General features: G+C 32.3%; 1 protein-coding gene across 1 annotated transcript in view; it reads right to left on the reverse strand.

Moving 5' to 3' along the window:
- Nucleotides 1-5,397: 5,397 nt before the first annotated feature.
- Slco6a1 (solute carrier organic anion transporter family member 6A1) overlaps nt 5,398-23,945 on the reverse strand; it is a 118,530-nt gene continuing 99,982 nt past the window's right edge. Inside the window, exons 10-13 of the mRNA XM_026395028.2 lie at nt 20,571-20,758; nt 14,846-14,910; nt 12,777-12,914; nt 5,398-5,537 (exon numbers count right to left, since the gene is read on the reverse strand). Of these exons, the coding sequence (XP_026250813.1) occupies nt 5,398-5,537; nt 12,777-12,914; nt 14,846-14,910; nt 20,571-20,758 (531 nt within the window). The remainder of the gene's footprint in view (nt 5,538-12,776; nt 12,915-14,845; nt 14,911-20,570; nt 20,759-23,945) is intronic.

The following is a 23,945-nucleotide window of genomic DNA, read 5'->3' on the forward strand; positions in this document are numbered from 1 at the left end:
TATTCAACAAACACTGAAGATCCTAACCAAAACAATCAGGCAAGAGAAAAAATAAAGATTATCCACACAGATAAAGGGAAGTGAAATTTTCACTATTTGCAAATGACATTATCTTACATGTAGAAGACACCAAAGACCCCACTCCCCCCAAAAAACTATTAGAAGTAATAAATTCAGCAAAGTTTCAGAATGCAAAATGAAAATGTAAAAATCAGTAGCATTGCTATACACTAATATCAAATTATCTGAAAAAGATATCAAGAAAGCAGTCACATTACAATAACTAAAATAATACTACAATTAAAAATTATAAAATATTGATTAACCAAATTAAACACACATACACAAATGGAAAGATATGCAATTTTCATGGATTAAAAGAATCAATATTGCAAAAATGTGCACACTATAAAAAGTGATCTACAGGTTCAATATTATCATTCAAAATGTCAATGACATTTTTCATAGTATTCTTCACAGAACTGAAAAGGCAGTCCCAAAATTCATACAGAAGCGCATATTATAAATAAATATAAGGCTCATTTTAATTTTTTCAACTACTCTATCCCTCAGTTTAATTTTGTGCAAGACAAGAAATTTCTCTGTCTTCTACCTTTGAAACAGACACATGTACACATTGAAAATCACACACTTTCTGTTTTCACTCTTCTTGTTTCTCTGAGAACCAGTGACTAGAGATTAAAAGGCAATTCAGTACATAAATATAATTTTCTTTTTGCTGTTTTTAATGTAAGATTTATTTCATCATAAACATTAAGGTACTTTCAAATAGCAGTGTTAATAGTTACTTCAATTAACAGATAAATATTGTGACTACAGGTTTTCATAATAATAAGATTGTAATATCCTCCTGTGAGTTTACTATCATGTAAGTAATTTCTCTGTGTGTAAAAAAAAATGGAAAGTGTTATCTGAGCACAAGGAAAAAGGAAAAAAGAACACAAAGTTCTACTAGGTACTGTTATGTTTTAAGAATAGAATAGTTTATAGAGAAAAATAAGTTAGTTTACCCCATTACAAATATGAAATACAGAAGTTTTAATTTCAAATGCTTACTTAAATACAACATTTTGTGTGATATGTGCCTTTGCTTTCCAATAAAAACAGGGATACATTCTCTATTGTTTTCTAAACTAGACCTTTCAAGTATAAATAATAGGTAAACATTTAGAAGTTAGCATGGTTATTAAACTGGTAAACTGGTATTTTATAGAAAAGTGCTATAATCAATGGTATATAGAAAACCTTTTATGCAAGGCACTATTTAGTGAAACTTCCTTGTCAATAATCAGTAATAGATGTACACAATAATTATCAGTGTTTTCAACAGCAGATCTTCAGACCCTCAATAAGTATTCTTAGATTTAAGATATTAAAACCAATATTGTACTATATGCAAATTAAAGATTATAATAGAGAATATTAAAAACATAAGGAGTGCTTTTATATTTTGTCTTTTTAGTTATACATATTTGTACATACATGGAGTATAACTTATTCTAATTAGGATCCCAGTCTGTGGTTGTACATGATATAGAGTTTCACTGTGGAATTCATATATGAACATCGGAAAGTTGTGTCAGATTCATTCCACTGTTTATCCTATTCTCGTCTACCTTCTCTTTCTCTCCTTCCCCTTTGTCTAATCCACTGAACTTTTATTCTACCTCCTCACCCTTATTGTGTGTTAGCATCCACATATCAGAAAAAACATTCCACCTTTATTTTTTTTGGAGGGGGATTTCTTTTTTCACTTAGCTTAAGAGTCTATAAGAAGTGCTTTTAAATTGAAGTTGGGAATAAGATAACTGATTAAAAGCATGTCTTTATTTCTCCATGACTGTATACTAAAATAAGTAATCAAGAGTAAATTCTTAGCAGTGCAATGAACTGGAGAGTAAACTGTTAGTAAACCCAAAATTGAACTGTTCTAGGATACATATAAAAGATCAAATACTAAATGCTATAAGCACAAAATCTTAAACAAATATGAAAGAATTCAGGAAAAACAAAAACAAAAAACAAAACTACTGAGGGACTGGGGATGTAGCTCAGTAGTAGGGACCAGGCCTAGCATGCACAAGGCCATGGGTTCAATCCCCAGCACCACCAAAAGAAAGAGAAACAAATAGAAAGAAAGAAAAAGACTGATAAACTAGGATTTTCATTTTCATAGCAGCTACATTAAGACTTGATCCAAGTGCATTAGAAAACAGAAATTCTCATTGATTTTAAAACATAAGGATTTCCACCAAAATATTTTTGTGCATTAATTTACAATATTTCTTTAGGCAAAATAAAGCATCAGAAAAAAAGTGAATTTATGGAGAAAATATTATTGATGTAAATCACTCAAAAAGATATGCAATTTTACAAAGAGAAACCTAACAAAAATAATTACTGTTTTAATTAAAATTAACACAGTTCAATGTCTACTAGCATTTTTATCCAATATCATAGTCAGGCTTTTGTAGATTTAAATGCTAAGGTCGTCATCTGCCTTTAAGAAGTAGGTGAGGTGAAGGATATGTTTAAGTAGCATGATTTAATTATGCCACATTGTATTCATAAATTATAACATCACAGTGGATCCTGTAAAGCTTTACAACTCTAAGTAGTCAATTTATAATCAAAAAGATAGTGATCTTCCAAGGTATGAATTTCCAGAAGACATCAGTTTCATCAAAATAAAAAATCTGATATTTACAAAAATATTTAAAAAAAATATCATTTTTTAAAATATCATTGCCAAAAAGCACAATTCTTAAATGGATTAAATTATTACAAACTGATTCCAAAGGAATTCACTTAATGTATTTTTTTGCACTTTTAAAACTTTTGCTGATCATCCCCTCTTCAATACTGAGAAACTTTGTTCTATTTTAAAAGCACTTACATTGGTTTTAACCAAAGGAACTGATGGGTTATATTTACATCACTTTCCTCTTTACCAATGCCTTATATGTAATGTTTTTGTTAATTTTTTAAAATATTCATTATGTTTTAGTTGTAGTTGGACACATTATCTTTATTTCATTCTTATGTGGTGCTGAGGATCGAACTCAGGGTCTCACATGTGCTAGGCGACTGCTCTACAGCTGAGTCACAATCCCGGCCCCTATACAATGGTTTTTGATACAGAAACACAGTTTTGTATTAGTCTTAGCACCACTACCAAACTTACTATAATTTTGTTAAAACAAACCTTTGCTTCATTTGTTTTCTGAAGAGAAAGCAAGATATTGACAACATGTACTTACACATACACACAAAGAAGCAGACATATTACAAGTACCTTCAAAGTTGACCTAAATCTTATTATCTTTATCTCATTTTCTATTTGTATTACATTTGTGTGTGTGTGTGTGTGTGTGTGTGACTCAGGATTGAACCCAGGGCCTTGTGCATGCGAGGCAAGCACTCTACCAACTGAACTATATACCCAGCCCTATTTGTATACATTTTCAGACAGCAAAATATTAAGAAAATAATTTTAAAATTTAAAACTTTACTTCTTAATTTTTACTTATGCTTATTTTTATGTTTTTATTACTGTATTATACACAATATTGGGGCTCACTGTGACATAATCATACAGGCATGAAGTACAATTTGTTCCTCTTCAGTTCCCAGTACTTCCTCTCACCCTCCCCTTCTCCCTCCCCCTGTTCCCTTCTCCACTCAATTGGTCTTCCTTCAATTTATTTATAGTTTTTAAAATTGGTACTTCATAAGTATAAATAAAAGGTGGAATTCACTTGGTATATTCATATGTGTACATAGCATAATTTGGCTTTTTATTCCATAGTTTGTCCCTTTTCTTGTCCCTCCTCCCTCCCCCTGTCTCCCCTTTCTCTATCTTCACTGACACTGATCTTCACTGACACTGATCTTCCTTCTGTTTTCATGGGATACCCTCCTATTTCCCCTTATTTTCCTTTAATTTCTTAATAAGAACTATATTATAAGCTGACATGTAAAAATCTTACATCGATAAAAACATTATCAAAAATTTTTCACAAGAAGTTACTTTATTATGAAAATACAAATCATCATAAATTCTTTTCTCCAACTAGATAAATATCATGTGTGATTTTTCTCTTCTGAGAATAGGGCACAGCAGCAAATTGTGTAGATTCTTTAAAGGAGAAACTCCTGTTTTCACACTCTGAGCCTCAGATATTAGCAATCCTGCTGGTTCAAAGAGAGATGAATCAGGCAGTCAAGGAGAGTTTAATATAAAAAACTAGACTACAAATTTTCATAAATGTATGTTGATTAAAAAACAAATAGCAAAATATGAATATTCCTTGTTCTACATTTGTTTCTGCTTTACATATGACTACAAACAGAATCATCCTTTCACACAGTCATGGATTAATGTAACTAACAAAGGAGAATTTTTGTCAGTTATAGCTTCTCCAAGGAGAATGAGGTAACATTGTTGAAAACATTTTTTGTTTTACAACAATCATATATTTATCCAATATTTGAAAAGTATAATTTAATTAAAATGATATATAACAAAAGAATCACAAAATATTTCTCCAGAAACACATATTAGCTAACAAAAGAGTCTATAAATGATTAACAGATTTTCTTCAGATGTTAATATTTTCTCACATGGAATATTATTAATAATAAAATGAAGTATAAAAGCACAAAAACAATGTCAATTCAGCTTATCAGTTATTCTTCATCAATAAAACTCAAGTGAAGGTAAAAATGTAGAAGTTACCACACGATCATGTTGAATTTTACGGCTACCAAAATAAAAGGAACAAGAAAATACATATTGTAAACTGGTCAGTTAACCACAGAAATTTTATGGAGAAACCTCTCCATATCAAATCATCAATAAATACAATTTTAACTTTCAAAAGGCTTAAAATATAGTTTTAGAAAATAAATGTGACTTTAGCTTAAATTTACATTATGTTACCTGCAATGGAAAATCTAATTTTATTTAGAAAAATATTGGGAAATCAACATTATTAACCCATCTGTGAATTAAAAAACATAGACTATAAGAAATACAGTTAATCCTACAATTCTACACATAGCCAAAGTCCAGTAACTAACAGAATATCACAGCAGTCAGAATTAGCCTATGTATATTTTCCCATTTCCATTTCAACCTTCCCTTTCAAAATATAATTTTTTATTAAAAGTATTAAATGTGAATCTCATAATATATCTTCTAAAATTTGAAACACAGACTGTATTATTATATTTGTTATTAAAATATAATACAAAATTTGTGACTATATAAAACATTTTTTAAACATATAACTATTATTATTAAAATTTTATTACTATAATATTACTTTGATAGATTAAAATGTTAAATACTTACAGTGAAGATCCAGTTACAAGTTATTCCTTTCCTGTTTTTTTAGGGTTTATATATTTCACAGGTATAGGCTGGACAACTTCAGCATTTTCCTTTTTAAAATACTTGAAAAAGTAAAATCCAATAGTAGTTAAGCAGATAGTGAATACTTTGCACAAAAAACCTGAAATTTTAGAAATGAAGGATCATATTATGAGTTTATTTAGAACAAAATACTTGTGGAAATAAAGTCATTTACCAAAGAAAAGTATAGTTCATCTCTAAAGGTATAAATTCTTCAAATGTAGAATGTAATTAATGTTATAAACTCATATAAAGTTACTTAAAGGAGATAAAAATATGCTTCCAAAACATTTCAGATGGTTTATGCATGTACTCCCCCCAAATGCAAAGTGTATTATTAGTACTAGAATGTGTTAATATTAAAACAAAATAAATTGTACTTTCAGAACTTAACTATCAATATGAACTGGAACCTGTTTATATCACTTCATGTAGCTTTAGTCTTTGAAACATTTACAGTTTTCCAAATATAAATAGAAATACTATGGAAAATGCAAGTGATTTTGTAGGTATTTGTCCTTCATTTTTATGTCTTAAATTTTCAGAAAGTTGATAGTTATTCATAATATTATATAAAAGTATTAAATTTTGGATGCAAAAACCCTGTCAGTTAAAGTATTAACTATTGTATGGCAGCAATACCAATTATCTGGTATAGAAATATCAAAAGATAAAATAGGAAACATTCATGAATCTGTATCACTTATAATGACAATAATATCTCATGTATTTTAAGGGAAGAATACCATTTTTTTAAATTGATATAGTTCATATGCATTATTATTTACTATATTTTATGTGGTACTGGGGATGGAACCCAGTGCCTCACACATGCTAAGCAAGCACTCTTACCACTGAGACACAACCTCAGCCCAGAAATACCATTTGTGTTTTTTAGTTGCTGATGGATCTTTATAATTATTTATTTTCATGTGGTGCTGAGGATCGAACCCAGTGCTTCACATATGCTAGGCAAACACTCTACTGCTGTGCTACAACCCCAGCCCCTGGGAATACCAATTGTAAAGAGAGAGTTATCTCTGAAATAGTTGTGACAATACTAAGATTACAAAACAGTAATTAACTGTATAACATTCTCCTGTAGGTACAGTTTTGGAGGATAAATTGAGAAATTAGGCTTGTTGTGTTTTCAAGAAGAGAATAACTGTAGCAGGCAAATTATCTGAGGACATTAGGTAAGGCCAGACAACATCAAAATCTTCTGTTAAAATACTTTTTTTTTGAGACAGGGCCTCACTAAATTGCTGAGGCTGTCTTTGAACCTGTGGTCCCCCTGCCTCAGCCTCCTAAGCTGGCAGGATTCCAGGTGTGCACCACCATGCTCATCTATATGTTGATAGTTTTGCAGGTATGAGAAATGCAAGTTATAAGATTATGGCAGCTTTGACCAAAATGCAAAGGAAAACCTGGGAAGCTACTCAGAAATTTGCTATAGTGTAAGAGCCCATTCAGAAAGGTCACTATGGAGTAATGCCTACTGGACCCATGAGAGCAAAACCATAGAGGAGACATAGGAAAGGCAGAGTAAGCAGCAGCATAGAGCACCACCAGAAAAACCTGCAATACCAGACTGAAAGAGAAACCGTTTGTGATCCATATTCACCATTGAAGAGCAAAGCATGGGGCAGGGCTGCCTTGGGAACCCAGCACTCACCACTGTGCTCCCAGAATGCCAGACTTGGATTTTTAAGATTTAATGTCTGCCCCCCTCCTCCGTCTCAGTCTTCATAGGGCTGATTCTTTTTTCTCTCTCTGCTTCATTATTTCTTCCTTTTGGAGTTGGAATATTTAAAATACAATTTCATGATTCTATTTTAGAAGTACATAATTTTTCCCCATTTGTGTTTTATAAAGACTACAGCTGAAAGAGTTGTCACAAATCTCAAAAGAGACTGTGGACTTGGGAGTTTTGAGAGATGCTAGAATGAGCTAAGACTGTAACTATGGGGGTGGCATGTTTTTTTTAGTAGGAGAAGGGCAAAAGCCTTGGAGACCTCCAGTGACTTGCTGTGTATTGAATCTGTTTTGTCCTCCCAGGGTTCATGTGTTAGAAGCTTGGTCCACAAGGTAGCAATGACAGAGGTAAGGCATAGCAGGAGATCCTTAGGACATAGGGGTTACTGTTATTACAAGGAAATGAGAGAGTTCTCATGAGATACCAATTAATTCTCATGAGCAAATTATTGTAAAGAATAAGTGTGACCCCTTAATGGCTCTCCAACTTCGAGCTTTGACATGCAATCCTCTCCCTCTCATAATGCTCCCTTACCCTGCCATGATTTGATGCAGACCAGGGAACCCTTGAAGGAGCTGACACAGTGCTTTTTGAAATTTCAGAATCCAAAATCTTTTTTCTTTACAAAATTCCAAGCCTCAAGTATTTTTGTTATAGTAATAGAACATGCTCTATAGACATAATGCCTCCAGATTCATCCATGTAGTCATAAGGGAGGTTTTCCTTCTTTTTAGGAGCAAATAGTATTCCATGGTATACACATACCACATTGTTAATATCCATTCATCTGTTGGTGGAGCTTAGGTTTGATTCCATGTCTTGGTTATTGTGAATAGAGCTGGAATAAACATGTGAGTACAGATATTTCTTCAAAATTCTAATTTCATTTCCTCTGTATATACACCCAGGGGTGGAATTGCTGTGACTTATGGTAGTTCTATATTGCTAATTTTTTGAAAGCTTCATAATAGCTATACTAATTGACATTTCTACCAGCAGTGTTCAGTATCTCCCTTTACTCAATATCCTCAATAGCACTTATCTTTAGTCTTTTGATAATAGTCATTCTAATTTAGATTATATAATTTCTCATTGTGGTTTTAATTTGTATATCCCTGATGATTAGTGATATTGATAATTTTTTTCATATACCTATTTGCCATTTTTATATCTTCTTTTAAAAAATGTCTGTTCAGATCTGCTTCAGTTTAGATATAGTTTAATTGCACCCCTCCCAACCCCCCCCCAAAAAAAAAGTTTCATGTGATTAGAGGCTTCATATTCAGTGTAGTGGTATTTGGAGGTGTCATGGAAAGTTTAGGAGGTGAGGTCTAATGGGAAGCATCTCATAGAAGGACAGGGTGGGAGTAGGGTAGGCAGACTTCCTTCTTTTATAACAACTTTCTCATGAGAACTATCAAGGGGTTACATGAGAACTTTGAAGGGGTTGTACAAGAAGTACTTTATGCCCTACCCTCATGACCCAAGGACTTCCCACCAATCTTTACCTCTTAAATGCTCCACAGCATCTCCAAGTACTACTTCCCTGGGAACTAGGCCTCCAATCACATAAACCTTTGGGGGGATACAATTAAACCATATTTAAACTAGGGCACTGTTACTTGTTGACACTACTGTAAATGGGATGCTTTTGTTATTTTTTTAAATAGCTATTTTTAATCTATAGAATACCACTAATTTTTGTATGTTGAGTTGTGTCTTATAACTTTACTGAATTCATTTACTAGTTAAATCATATCTTTAGTGAGGTATAAGGGTTTTCTCCATATAAGACCTTTTCATCTGCAAATGGGTAATTTTATTTCTCCTTACTAGTGTGTATTATATTTTTCTTGTCTAATTTTTCTGGCTTGAACTTCCCATATTAAATAGAATAGGGATGGAGAAAGTGACAATCCCTGCTTTTTTTCCTGATTTTACAGGAAAAGTTTTCAGATTATCACAGTTATGATGGTAGCTATGGGCTGGTCAAATATGGCCTTTATTATGTTGTGGTACATTTTTTTCTAAATCTAATTTTCTGAGTTTTTAATCATGAAATGATATTAAATTTTGTCAGGGGCTGGGGATGTGGCTCAAGCGGTAGCGCGCTCGCCTGGCATGCGTGCGGCCCGGGTTCGATCCCCAGCACCACATACCAACAAAGATGTTGTGTCCGCCAATAACTAAAAAATAAATATTAAAAATTCTCTCTCTCTCTCCTCTCTCTCCTCTCTCACTCTGTCTTTAAAAAAAAATTTTGTCAGATATCTTTTCTGCCTATATTGAGTTTATTGTGATTTTTAACCTTCATTCTGTGAAAGCTATTTTCATATATCAAGCTGTTTTCATAGTGACCTGGCACAGAGGAGGCTGTGAATCTGACTCTACAAAGGTCCTGAATCCTGGATCTGTGGGTGCCAGCTAGTACCAAAGTCTACTAGGGTTATCCTGAACCAAGGAATAACAGGAGCCAGCTTGGGGCTATTTAGGCCTAAAATATGTATCTTAAGGATCAATCCTTGAGGCTGGGCTATCAATGCCAACCTGGTACCAGTCTGACACATGGTAAGTACTGAAGGAGCTAAACTGGAGTTTACACTTAGAGGTAATCCTATAGTTGGCATAGGCCTGAGGGCTTGGTCAGTTGGAGTGTTGTTGGACTGGGACCCAGTTCTTTGGGGCTAATCTGGAGTTGTTTTTCACTAAGGTAGGCTTGATTTGGGGTCCTCAGCAAAATTAGGTGTTTTCCTAGTATTCATTTACCCAATGCAGGATGTTCCAAAGTGCATATGTTGGGGAAAGGTGATGTGAGTAATGTGAAACTTACATCCGATAGTCTTCAATGTGCATTTTGTTACGTGTATGCTACACCTAGGTGCTGTGTTCTCTTACCTGGTTTCCTTAACCCTTGCAAAGATATTTTCATGTGTGGAAAATCAGACAAATTGTTTCTATGAAGGAACAAGTATTAGAAAGTTGTGTTCTGTCATTTTGATGATATCCTCCACAACTGTGAATTTTTAACTTAATGATTCAGAATTTATAATTTTGAATAAGAATTCTAAATAATTCTGATTCAAAGAAACTTTGTGTATGATTCCAATGCCCTTAAATTTTTGTGTTAGAAATTTAATTCTCAATGTAATCATATTAGGAAGTAGCCTAATAAGAGATGATAGGTTCATGAGAGTTCTATCCTCATGGATAGAATAATGCAGTCATTGTAGGATTAAGTTGGTTATTAAAATTGTGGGTTAGTGATAAATACTCATGAGTTCCAGCCCCCTCCTATGCCCACCTACTCTCTTGCTCACTTCCGCCCTCTCTCCCATGCATACTTTCTCACCATGTGATACTTTCATCATATTTTAACCCAGCAAGAAGGCCACATCAGGTGAAGCATTCAATTTTGGTCTTCTAGCCTCCAAAACTATGAGATATAATTTTTTAATAATTGATTTACTCTCTGGTAGTCTCTTATAAAAGTATCATAAAACAGACAAAGACACACATAGAATACATTTTTTAAATGTACTGGTTCTGTTAATCCATTTAACATTGCTATTATTAAATGAGACTTGTAATTATAAGTAATAGTTTATTTAGCTGAGAGTTTCAGATGTTAAAGGGCCAACGGTCCCCTTGCCTGTATTATAGGCAAACAGCATCATGGAGGGAGTGTACATGAGAGGGAGAGACTGGAAGTCAAAGTAAGGACAGGCCAATCTCTCTTTAATAACAATCCTATTGTGAGAATTAATCAAAGTCCCAGGAGAGGTACATGAATTCTAGGGCAGAGACCCTAGTGACCTAGTGACCTCCTATGAGGTCACTTTTCTCAAAAGTTCTATCCCTCATCACATTGCCACACTGGGTACCAACCTCCAACTCTTTAACCTCTGGGAGACACATTCAAACTATTTTAAAACCATAAATAAGATTACACAAAATTGTCACAGTACATATTCTTTTGGCATTTTCCTGTCTTTGTGCCTTCTATCTGACTATAATTATGTACTTTACATTTTGTATCTTCTTTTAGTAGGTCCATAGTGGGTTCTCTAGAGTTCATTAACTTTCTCAATTATGCGTTGTGTTTGAAAAGAGCTAACTATATTATGTCTATCATAAAAATTAAAAATCTCAGCAATGTTTTAAGAACACTTAAGAATAATCCCTAGTTTTATTAATTCTGACCAAAGTTAATTTCTACACATTAAATGTCAAGTGGCTTTTTAATTTAATTTTCTTGTTTTACCCAGTATTCAGTATGGGTTCAACTGCTGGGTAACTGAATTCTAAATTCCAAGGCATTGCTCTATACTGTCTATCAAACATATATTTATTTGTATTAAATATTAGAATCTGTAATTATGTGGCTCCTTGAATTACTGGTCCTATTCAGTAAAAACACAAAATATTTAAATACTTTGAAATATTTATTACATAAAAGTATTTATATATTAAGACATACTTTGATTATTTATTAAAACTTTAGAAATTATGTAGCACAATATCATGATTAAATGACTAAATTAAGATCCAGAATCACACAGTGAATTTTCCAAATACTGACATATGTAGACTTTCCTAACCACGACCATAGCTTCCACCCACACAACATCCCAGTTCCCTATATTTCTTATTTATTCAAGAAATATTGAATGCTTGCTATGTTCCAAGCATTCTTACTTAATAAACAAAAGAGAAAATGTCAAGTTATTTAAGTGTGATAACAGTATCTTGATGATCTTTCGTGGTATAATTTTTTTTTTTTGCTCAAATTTATTTAATCATTTACAGTGAAACTGGAAAAGGTCACAAGGTCAAGAAATGTGGTTGCTGATGCCTACACAGGCAGAATTACTTCCTAAATTTAATTTTTTACTGATTATAACCCTTTCTTCTGGAATAACTGTGTTAATCATCCTTTTGTTTCTGTGTCAAATACCTAAAGGAAACAACTTTGAGGAGGAACAGGTTTTTTGGTGCACTGTTTCCAGGATTTCAGTCCATGGTTTATTGGCTACATTGTTTCTGGGTCTATGATGAGGCAGAATATCATGGCAGAAGAGTATAGCAATACACTTTTTCACTTCATGGAGATTAGAAACGGAGAGATTGGGAGGAAGAGGCCAGGAACAAGATATACTGCCCCAGGGCACACCTACAAGGAACCGCTTCCTTCATCTAGGTCACTTCCTGAAGTTTCTACCCCTTCCCACTAATGCCATCAAATGATGAACCCACTGATGATCTCAGAACCCTCAAGATCCAATTACTTCCCCAATATTCTTAACATTACTGCATTGGGGACCAAGCCTTCAACACTTGAAACTAAGGGGGACATTCCAGATCCAAACCATAAAAATAACATGAAACTATTGTGTATTTAACACACTGATCAAATATTTATATAATTCTATAGTATTTGTTTCCAAAATATTTTCTATACAATCATATAAGCCTACTTTAATTATCAAACTATTAGTTTGTGGTTTATTATCACTCTACTATAAACAAACATAAGTGTTTAAAGCAATTTTATTTTTCTAAGTTTCTATAATATATGCCACTTACATAGTCCTACCAGTAGGTAGGCCATTTTTGTCCTGTTATAGATCCAACAACGTCCTTTGCGTCCACAATGATTAATATCCCGAAAGGTACAAGAAGTTTCTCCTACCATTTTAAAAATGACTGGTCCAGGAATTGTTCCTGTAAAATATTTAATGATTGTAAATTCTCCATAAAACACCATTGATCAGGATCATAATAATTTCCTTTAGAATTTCCACACATACCACTATCATCATCATCATCATCATCATTATCATCATCATCATTTTAAATATATAACTTAAATCATCAAAGAATCACTTCTGGTTAAGATTGTTAACTACTGGAAATAATATGAGTTTTTAAATATTCTTATCCCTATATGTATAAATATATTTGTACATTGGAATCTTTTTTAGAATTTTTGTACATGCTTTTGTTTCAAAGCCATCTCAAAAAATTTGTTGGTTTTTACTTGAAAAGTTTAGAATAAAATATTTTGAACAGAGATACCAAGTACTGATTTTTGTGAACTCAGTATATCTTCAAAGATATGTAACTGCAAAATTTTGAATGACTGAAAAAAGGGTTGGCACTGTATATCTTTTATCAAGATACTTAGAAAAATAACTCAAAATGAAAACGTCTTGATAAGCTTATGGTAGTCGCAGAGTCAGATGATCTGAGATCCTGAAGGACAGCTGTGCTGCCTAAGGGAAACTTTTACATGATTCATAGACAACAGCTCTTCACCAGCAACACTTTTTCCTTTCATCAAAAAGTGAATGAGCAGTCACATGCACAGTTTCCCCATAGTCACCAGAATTGTGTTCTCAGAATTAAACATTGGTAATGGTTGATCAACTTTCTTAAGAAATTATTAGGGTGTTGGTGCCTCATGACTCTTGATGTCTACCAATTTCCCCATCTCGGTCTTTTTATAGTTGCTCAAAGTGAAAAACCTACATCTACCACATATTATTTTTCACTTCTCATCATCTTTTTCCAATACATCATAAATGTTGTAACACAGATTCCAAACATATCTTGGATATACTGATTTCTTTCTTTAGCCACCAAAACCCCAGATTTCCAATTTAATATGATTCTTAAACTTCACCAAAAGCCTCCTTTTTCTTTTCCTCTACATTTTTCTCATAATTATTTGCCTTTATACCAGCAGAGTTCTTAAAATGTACATAAGCTAATATCTATCTTCTGTTTGTTTATATCTACAATATAATCTTTCCAATTCAAAAATACATCAGCCTCACTGACTTCTTTTTGCGGCAGCAAACTGGCCTATGCACTGCTGTTCCCTGTGCTATTTCTTTGGTTACAGATATTTTCTGATCTGTTGGGTCATTGTCCAGCATAAAACTCATGTTCTAATTTTTCCATGTTAAAATGCTAATTTGAATCACATCTATTGAACTAAAATTATTTCTCTGCTCCCTATCAGAGCCCAACATACAACTTCTACATTTTTGTACTGCATACTTTGCAGCCTTTAATCCAGTCCAATCTTGTTTCTTTTCTCCGATGATATTTTTAATCAACTTCTTAAATCAGGAATTATAATACAGTCATAAAGTGGTTTGAAATATAGATCTTGTTATTTAAGAAAATCTGAAGAAAGGAGCTCATTACCCCCAGAAAAAAACAATTTATTCTTGAAAATAAGCAAATCTGTAAAAACAACAGATTCAGTGTCTTTGGTGATGAAAATATTCAAAAGCACTACTCTAGTTTAGTGACTTCCCTAAAGTGCAAGAAATGTAAAGTTAATACAAGTATTTTGTGTGAGCTCCTCAACCCACTTTTATGAGATGATGAATATACTTTATAGGAAATTTCTCAGATACTCCTCAGATCCAATATAATGGGTGTATGTTTTGTATAAAAGAACTGGCAGTACATTAGGTATTCTGTCTTTACATTTATTGCCTCCTGAATTTTTCAAAACACCTCTCCTATTCACTTGTTTCGTGTCATTTTAAATTATTTAATTATAAATACATATATAAACACATACATATCAAAACTCAAACAACTGGATGTAATAAAAAATAGCTGCTTAAAGTCCATACCAAGTAATCTTAAAATGACATACGATATACCCAAGGCCAAAGAATGGAGTTTCCCTGGTACAACCCTGAAAGAAAATAATGAAGATATTATTAGCAATGCATAATGTATGCTAGGTTCAATGTTAATTTCTTTTTCTTGTGTATCAGTTGTACTAAGAACCTATGGCCAGTTGGCAGAATTTGATCTGACACATTAAAGGAGTGCAGCTCCTCCCATTTCTCCATTTCTTACCTGTTGCCAACAAATCCCAAAGCTCTTTGTGCTTCACAACGAGAAAGAACTTTGTGACCAAAATTTTCTGCCTCAGATTCTGTTTGCTTTCTTGAAATAACTAGCTTCCATCCTTTTATGTTCTTCATTTGGTCATGTATGTCATTGCCTTAGATTCCTTTCATTTTCTATTTTATTTTCCTATTTATTTATTTAGTGGCACTGGGGACTGAACTCGGAGGTACTCTACCACTGAGCTGCATTTCCAGCTTTTTCTGTATTTTGAGGCAATTTTTTTCACTAATTTGCTGAGGCTGGCCTTGAACTTGTAATCCTCCTGCCTCAGCCTCCACAGTCCCTGGAATGACAAGCTTGGACTACCGTGTCCAGCAGCTATGAGGTTTTTATTGTTTTGGTTTTTTGTTTGTTTGTTTGTTTGGTTGGTTGGTTGGTTAGTTTGGTTTGTTTTTTGGTGGCATTAGGGATTGAACGCATATTAGTGCTCTACTACTATGCTACATCTCCAGTCTTTAGATTCCCTTTATGTGGGCATTTTAAATAAGCTCTGCTTACTGTTTGCTTCTTTGTATTAAAATCTGAACAATATAGTATGACCAATATTTTCATCTGCAATAACTTATTTATAAAGATGTAGTATATGCATAGTATTTTGTAATACTTAATTGATATGGGTAGGAATACAAATGTAATTCTACCCATATCAATTAAGTATAAATATATATTTATATCTCAAATGCTTACTAACAGGAAAATGAAAAGAAATTAACCAACTCTTTGCTAATAATTTTATTATTACAAAAAATTAATACTTTTATTACAAGTACATTGCTTAAAAAGAAGTTATAAAAAGCAAAGTGTGACATTTTAGGACCAAACTTTAGTATAAAGCTTCTTATATACAGTACAAGTATTGATTACTTGCTTAACTATAATTCTCTGCATCTTTTATTATATGCAGTTTGGTTAAATATGTAACATGGCAGTGGTTCTCTCTGAAGCATATGTATACTCTCATATAAAGTCAATAAGAAGTATTTATAGTTTGATTTGAGCCATCAACATCTTTCTGATACAGAAAATAATGTTTAAATGTTTGGTGATTCCCAGGAGTGTCCAATATATCAATTTAATGAACTTAAAGATGAAAATTATGTACATAAAAATCAAAATTTTAATGAGATATAACTATGTTATAACATAAAGGTGAATACTTCTTTAAAAATTTTTTTCTAAATTTTCATACTGTGGTTTAAGAATTTCATGGAGTAAACAGAACATTTGTAGGTACTCTTCAAAGATAAAAGGAAGCTTTCATCATCTCTTATGTGACAGCTACCATTTTTTTTTTTTTTAGGCCATATCTTTCCTGTAAGACATCAATACTAGACATAGGTTTCTGTCTTACACAACATTTTGTTCTTCCCCTAGTGCTCCCTATCTTAAGAAGTGGACCATCAGTAGATACTCACTTCACATACACACATCCTGGAAAGGAGTCATTATGGACATGATCATTTTCCTCACCACCACAATCAGCAATCAAATGTTGTGATTGAAACAAAATAGAAAATATCATTTTTTTCATCTATCTCTCCTAATAAGGCCTTTTAAAGACTTAAACCCAAAGTGTCAATCATTTGTCTGCAAATAGTACAACTTCATTCCTCTTCATTATTGAATAATATTTTGTTGTGCATATATTTTTATTTTATTTTTGTGGTGTTGGGGATTGAAACCAGGGCCTTGTGCATACAAGACAAACACACTACCTACTGAGCTATATCCCCTTATTGTGCATATAGACAATATTTTTTATTCATTCATCTGCTGATACCTATGCTGGTTCTTTATTTTGGCAATAATGACTACTGTGATATATATGGGTATTTCTTTGGTATGCTGGCTTCATTTCTTTGGGTAATATACCAAAAGTGGTATATGTGGATCACTTTGTAGTTAAATTTTTAATTTTTTGAGAAGTCTCTATAGTAATTTCCATAGTAGCTATACTAATTTACATTCTTACCAGTAGTCTATAAGGGTTTCTTTTACTCAATATTTTTAATTGGCATTTGTTTTATATTTGTTTTAATAATAGCCATTCTGAATGGCATAAGAGGGAATTTCAGAGTAGCTTAGATTTGCAATTCCCTGGTAACTAAAGCCATTGAACATCTTTTCATATATTTATTGGCCATGTGTATTTGGTCTTTTTAGAAATATCTGTTCAGATCCTTAGTCTACTGATTGATTAGATTAACTTGTTTTTTGTTGTTGTTGATTAATGTCATCATGTTAAGTAAAAAAAAAAGTCAGATATATAAAGATAAGTATTGCATGTTTTCTCTCATTTGTGGAAACATAAAAAACAATGACTGAAAAGTAGAAAAGGGACTAACAGGTAAGGAAAAGGGACGGAGGAGAAGGATATTAGAGAAGGTGCATTTTCAAACAAGTCATGATATATGCATTTACAGGCATGTCAAAAAACCCATTAATCTATACAACTAATATGAATTTATAACTATAATTGAAATTAAAAATAAAAATGAAAAAATCCTAAATCTATCATCAATTACATTCAGGGAACTATCCTTATTCTAGCTGCCTGATTAAAATTACATTTAATTTTTTGGAGTTATGTAATACCCAGAGCCTCTATTGTTTTTGAAACATAAAATACAACATATGATTATTTAAAAAATTATTTGTAAATTTTATGAGGCAGAACCAAGAAATAAAATGGAGTTTAAACAATAATGTGGAAAAATAAATATAAATAAACCTGCAGAATCTTCAGATATCATATATCTGGCATGTATATCTTAAATTTCTGGGCTTAATATATTCAAAAATTACATGACAAGATAGAGAATTTTTATCAGAGAATTAAATTCAGTTAAAAAGCAAGAAGTGAAATTCCATAATGAAAATACCATAACTAGAATTAAGGACTTAATTACTCAATAGGTCAATTTAATACTGAATTAAATATATATGAAGATAGAATTTAACTTACAGAGCATACATGGTTAATAATCACCATACTGTTCAGCACAACTCTGTAGTAATCGATTGTATGAAGATGCCAAAATTTATTCATTAATTGTTGAGTTAGTATTATTTCCAAATAAGGACTATTATGACTAGTATAGCAACAAATCCTCTGCCTCTTCAAATCTGTCCTACTTCAAAAGAACTTCTACTGCCAATCCTATGTTTCTGAGCTCTCATTACACTTTTTTTGCTTTTGAAAATTATGCATTCATTCAGTTTATATTGCTGGCACTTTTTGCTTGCCAGGCCTGGACCTCCTGGGAACTCTTCAAGATTCCCTCTTATTGTTGATCCAGAGAGACTCTACCTTTACTTATCTACCTAGGTCTGACTCTGATTCCTGAACATCCATCTCAACGTGTGTCCCTCTCTTTCTGAGAAGAATTATGTGCCAGACAAATCTGAGATCTGTCAATTCTGAGGTCCTTTCCCCATTTCCTATTCTTCATAAAAATTTTTGTGAATCCACAAGCTGACTTTCAGTCCCACTTCAACTTCAGCAACACTTAAACATAATTTCAACTTTACTATTTTTTTGTTTATCTCATAGCTGTATTGGAATTATAGTGTGTGTTTATGTGTTATTTTCCTTATTGTGCTGCCTGATTTTCAAGGGAAGTGAGAAGATCCAGAACTGAGCCTATGGAATATTATGATCATTTCTTTCATCTTACTGCTGAGAACAATTGCTTGGATATTTCACATCAACTTTAAATAAGGCATATTCAACACTGCAATAATTACCTTCAATCTGAGTTTTCTATTCTCCTTGACTTTACAATCTTAATTAATGGAGTAATCATTCATTCAGTTCTTTAAACTTGAAGTCTAAATATGATCATCTATTTCTGTATATTCCATACTCGGCACATCAAATTAATAACACTCATTATTTTATTTATTATTTTTTTGGTTCTGAAAAAATGGTTTTTATTGTTGTTTTACAATGTACTATGAACATCTCTTCCATGCATATGGGTGAAAATCCTCTATTAAAAGTACTATAGTTAGGTCAAAAGTGAGCTGGTAACACAAGTGACACCTAAAGGTAAATATCAGCATAAGGTTAAAGCACATAGCCCTGCAAATGCTTGCCAGGGAAAGCAGGGTTGGGAAGATTCCCATCAGAGAAATCATAATTAAACATCTAGAACATCTTCTAAATCCTTCTGGCATCTACCTCTGCGCCCCTCACTCCCCTGATACCCATGCTCATCATTTTAACCAAACTAGATAATTCCCAAATATATTCTAAATCTATCTCTAAACAATACTACTAAATTCTAATTACTTTTCTTTCTTTACATTTTTTATTTGTTCTTTTTTAATTCTAATTCCTTTTTCTCCATTTCTCTGCTCAGCTCCATCTTCCACACTATCTTCGATGTATCACATCTAAGACACACATTTGATTATTTATACCCTTGAGGTTTACTATTTTCAGTGGCTCCCAGCTATGTGAATAGGATAACACCATTCACAATAAGATTACATAAATGGTTTCCCATGACCAGCCCTTAAATGGCTTAGACGTTTTTGTCTCCCATCATGCTATTCCTGTCTTAACAAAGTCCTTGCCACATTTCATACATTTTTGCCTCTACTTTCTCTGCTCATTTTCCCTGTGAAGTTCTTGTCCCGTGTGCTTACACTATAAAAAAATCACTTATGTTCTGAACCAAGTACAAGTCATGCTCTATACTATTTTCCAATGATCCCAGATAGAAACTATTACTTTCCATACTTCGATACCTGGTCAACCTGTACAGGTACTTTATGACTCAAAGGTTCCTGTTAACCTCTTAAAAACAATAATTAAAAAATAATGCCTAATTATTCTGTGATTAGGATAAAAATGAGTATTAAATGGGTATCATATATATGGGAAGAAAACATGGAGAACAAATGTTGGTTGTATTTAGAATAATATATTTATGTATGGAAATTTTAAAAGTTATATTCCTTTATTGATGACACAGATATTTTCTCATAATTTAATTGGCTAAAATAGAATTAGTCAATAAATAATTATAACCAACAACTTTAAACTCACCACTGTGTTACAATTAAGAATTTTCTGATTTATTAATTTTCCATGGGTTAGATTAAGTATAATTCTATTGGGTTGTTTATTCAAGGTTTTTTTTTTTGTACCCGATGCATAAAAACCTAAAATTTTACATATTTAAGGAGTACTATTTCAATACATGTATACACTTAATTTTAGGTAAAAATTAAACTAAATGTTACATTTGTATATTTTATGCAAGTAAATTAAAAGAATTAAACATATACATAAATTTTGACAATGTAACAATTTCTCCTCTGTTATCATACAATACAGAGAAAATAATTTACTATAATAATCTGAAATATTTCTAAATTCATATTTCTTATGTATTATATTAAAGATAATTGCAAATACTATATACATACCGGAAGATGATTAGCGTAAGTGGCACATCAGAAAAACTAGCAAAAACAACTGCAGAAAAAACCAAAGCGAAAAACACAGGTAATGTGTGACACTTGGTGTCACATTTCCCAGGCCTGGCATCAATAAAATCACCTTCTACATCTGGAGTTGTTAATCCCGCTTTAATGCAAGAACAATTGTAGTACGCCTATGAATATTAAAGATTAAAAACAATGTTTCAGAAATATAGTCATAAAATAAACTTTTGTTATTGAAATAAAAATTGAATCAATAAATGTAGGGCTACTGCAGTTTTACTAATAAATGCCTTACATTAAATTTGCATTCCTTATTTAGAAACAAAACACTAAGGATAAATCCAAGGTCTTTTACCTAATGAATTATTGTCTTTGTGTGTGTTTGTATGAGTATAGTCACTTAGGAAAAGTTTAGCCAGTTTAAGAAATTTTATCCAAAATACTTAAGGTAATTAAAGATATGGTAATGAATAAAATTGAATTTTAACTGGGATATGAAATGTAGTTAGTTACCCAACAGTAAAAATTTTAGAACTATGTTTAAAAGATAACATTTGTCTTTGTATGCAATGATGTCAAGGCTTTTATTTATTAGACACAGTGCATACACTGACTGATGCCCAAAAGACTTCTAGGACCAAATAAAAATATTTTAATGTTTGTTTCTTTTAAAAGCAAAGAAAAATTTGAATATGAGTATGTTAATAAGAAAAGTAATTAATAATAAACCAAGAATAGATCACATATGTTATATACCAACACATTTGTAAAAAAAAATTTTTGTAAGTGAAGAAATGGGAGCACAAAAACAAACGTATCCAGGGCCAAACAAAGTCATAATGTGGCACTGAATAAGGAACCAATGAAAATATAAATTTTTGATATTTCAAGGTTAATAAGTCATGTTTTCTAAGACTTAATGGAGATCAGAGATGACAGATACAAGCATTTTATCAATCCACTAAATATATTCTAAGTTACAAAATAATAAGAAAAATAGCAAATTTAATAAATATATGGAACTAAGTTACTATTGAAAGAATAAGAGGAATTAAAGATGATTTCAGTCCAAATGATGCAGAAAATTTTAGTATGAAAATTATATCAGTATAGTGGAGGAAGCTGTTAAGTTATTGCTTTTTTAAAATTAGAACATTATAATTATACAAAGTATTTGGATTCATTTTGAAAATATCATACATGTAAAGAGTTTGATTTTAATTCCCATCTTCCCCTTTTCCTTCTTCCCCCCTCCCCATATTCTTCTTTCTATCCTCTACTGATCTTCCTTTCACTCCCTGATTTATTTATTTTTGATTGGCATTTACTACATATGCTTAAAGGTGAAAATTCCTTTTGTACATTTATATATGTATACCACAGGATTTTGGTAAATTCATTCCAGTCTTCTTTCCCTTTCCCTTCCTTCCTTCCTCCTTCATTTTCCTTCTATTGCAATGATCTCCTTTTCTTATGACCTTCTTTTCTTTATTTTGTTCTAGCTTCCACATTCACTCTTGAATTTCTTGGTCTGGCTTACTTCACTTAGCATGATTTTTTTTTCATTTCTATCCATTTATAGGCAAATACCATTATTTCATTTATTTTATGGCTGACTAAAACTCCATTGTGGATATATGCCACATTTTCTTGTTCCATTCATCTATTGATAGGTCTCCAGGTTGATTCCATAATTTGACTATTGTGAACTGTGCTGCTATTAAGCACTTAAGTGGCTATAGCTATACCATGCTGATTTTGGTTCTTTCAGATAAATACCGAGGAGTGGGACAATTGACTCATATGGTGGTTCCATTCCTAGTTTTTTGAGAAATCACCACAATGCTTTCCATAATGGTTGTATTACTCTGATCCTAATACCATGCTGTTTTTGTTATTAGAATTCTGTAGTATAGGGCTGGGGATGTGGCTCAAGCAGTAGCGTGCTCACCTGGCATGCGCAGGGGGCTGGGTTCGATCCTCAACACTACATAAAAATAAAATAAAGATGTTGTGTCCACTGAAAACTAAAAAATAAATATTAAAAAATTTTCTCTCTCTCTCTCTTTAAAAAAATAATTCTGTAGTATAATTTGAGATCATGTACTGTGGTGCCTCCTACATCACTTTTCTTGTTCAGAATTGCTTTGGCTATTTTAAGTATCTTATTCTTCCACCTGCATTTAAGGACTGTTTTTCTTTTCTAGTTACGGTAAGGATGCCATTGAAATTTTTATGGAGATCGCATTAAATGTGTTTATATCTTTTGTTAGTATGGCGATTTTAATGATATTAATTCTGTTTATCCAGGAATGTGGGAGTCCTTTCAGTCTTCTGAAGTCTTTAATTTCTTTCTTCAGTTTTCTACATTTTTTTTTTGATGGACCTTTATTTATTTATTTATATGTGGTGCTGCGAATCGAAACCAGTGCCTCACACATGCCAGGCAAGTTTTCTATATTTTTAAATGTAGAGATTTTTCATCTCTGTGGTTATATTAATTACCAAATGTTTCTCTTTTTTTCTGAAGTTATTATAAAAAGGGTAGTTTTCTTGATTTCTTTTTCAGATGAATCACTGTTAGAGTACTGGAAAGCTATTGTTGAGTGTTTTTTGTGTATCCTGCTACTTTGCTAGATTCATTTATCAGCTCTAGAAGTCATCTGGTAGAATTTTTGGGGTCTTCTGAATATAGAATGATATCATCAGCAAACAATTACTGGACTTTTAAATCAGCTTTTTGTTGCTGTGACCAAAATGACAAATAAGAACAACTTAGAGAACAAGATTATTTTGGCTCATGATTTCACAGATTTAGTCTATGATCAGGCATCTCGACAGCTCTGGGCCTGAGCTGAGGCAAAGCATATGGAAGAAAGGGTTGGCAGAGGAAAGCAGCTCAAGACATTTTAACCAGGAAGGAGTCTGTGTGTGTGTGTGTGTGTGTGTGTGTGTGTGTGTGTGTGTAGATTGAAACAGATATCTCTTTTCAACAAGGACAAAATGTAAGTCCCAAAGGCATATATACCCACAGTGACTGACTTCCTCCAGCCACACCCTATCTTCCTACAGTTACCAACCAGTTAATACATATCAGTGGATTAATTCATGGATTAGGCTATACCCCTTATAATCTAATCATTTCACCTCTGAACATTCTTACATTGCATCACACATAAGCTTTTTTGGGAAACCATGTATCTGAAACACAATATTCTACTATGGCCCCATCAAGTTCATGCCTATATCACAAGTTAAGATATGTTTAATCCATTTTCAAGAGTCCCCATAGTCTCAATGGTTCCAGCATTGCCACAAAGTTTAAATCAGCAATGTATCTGAGACTCAAGGTAAACT

The sequence above is a fragment of the Urocitellus parryii genome, chromosome 1 (assembly GCF_045843805.1).
Source record: "Urocitellus parryii isolate mUroPar1 chromosome 1, mUroPar1.hap1, whole genome shotgun sequence".
In the NCBI taxonomy this organism is placed as follows: Eukaryota; Metazoa; Chordata; class Mammalia; order Rodentia; family Sciuridae; genus Urocitellus; species Urocitellus parryii.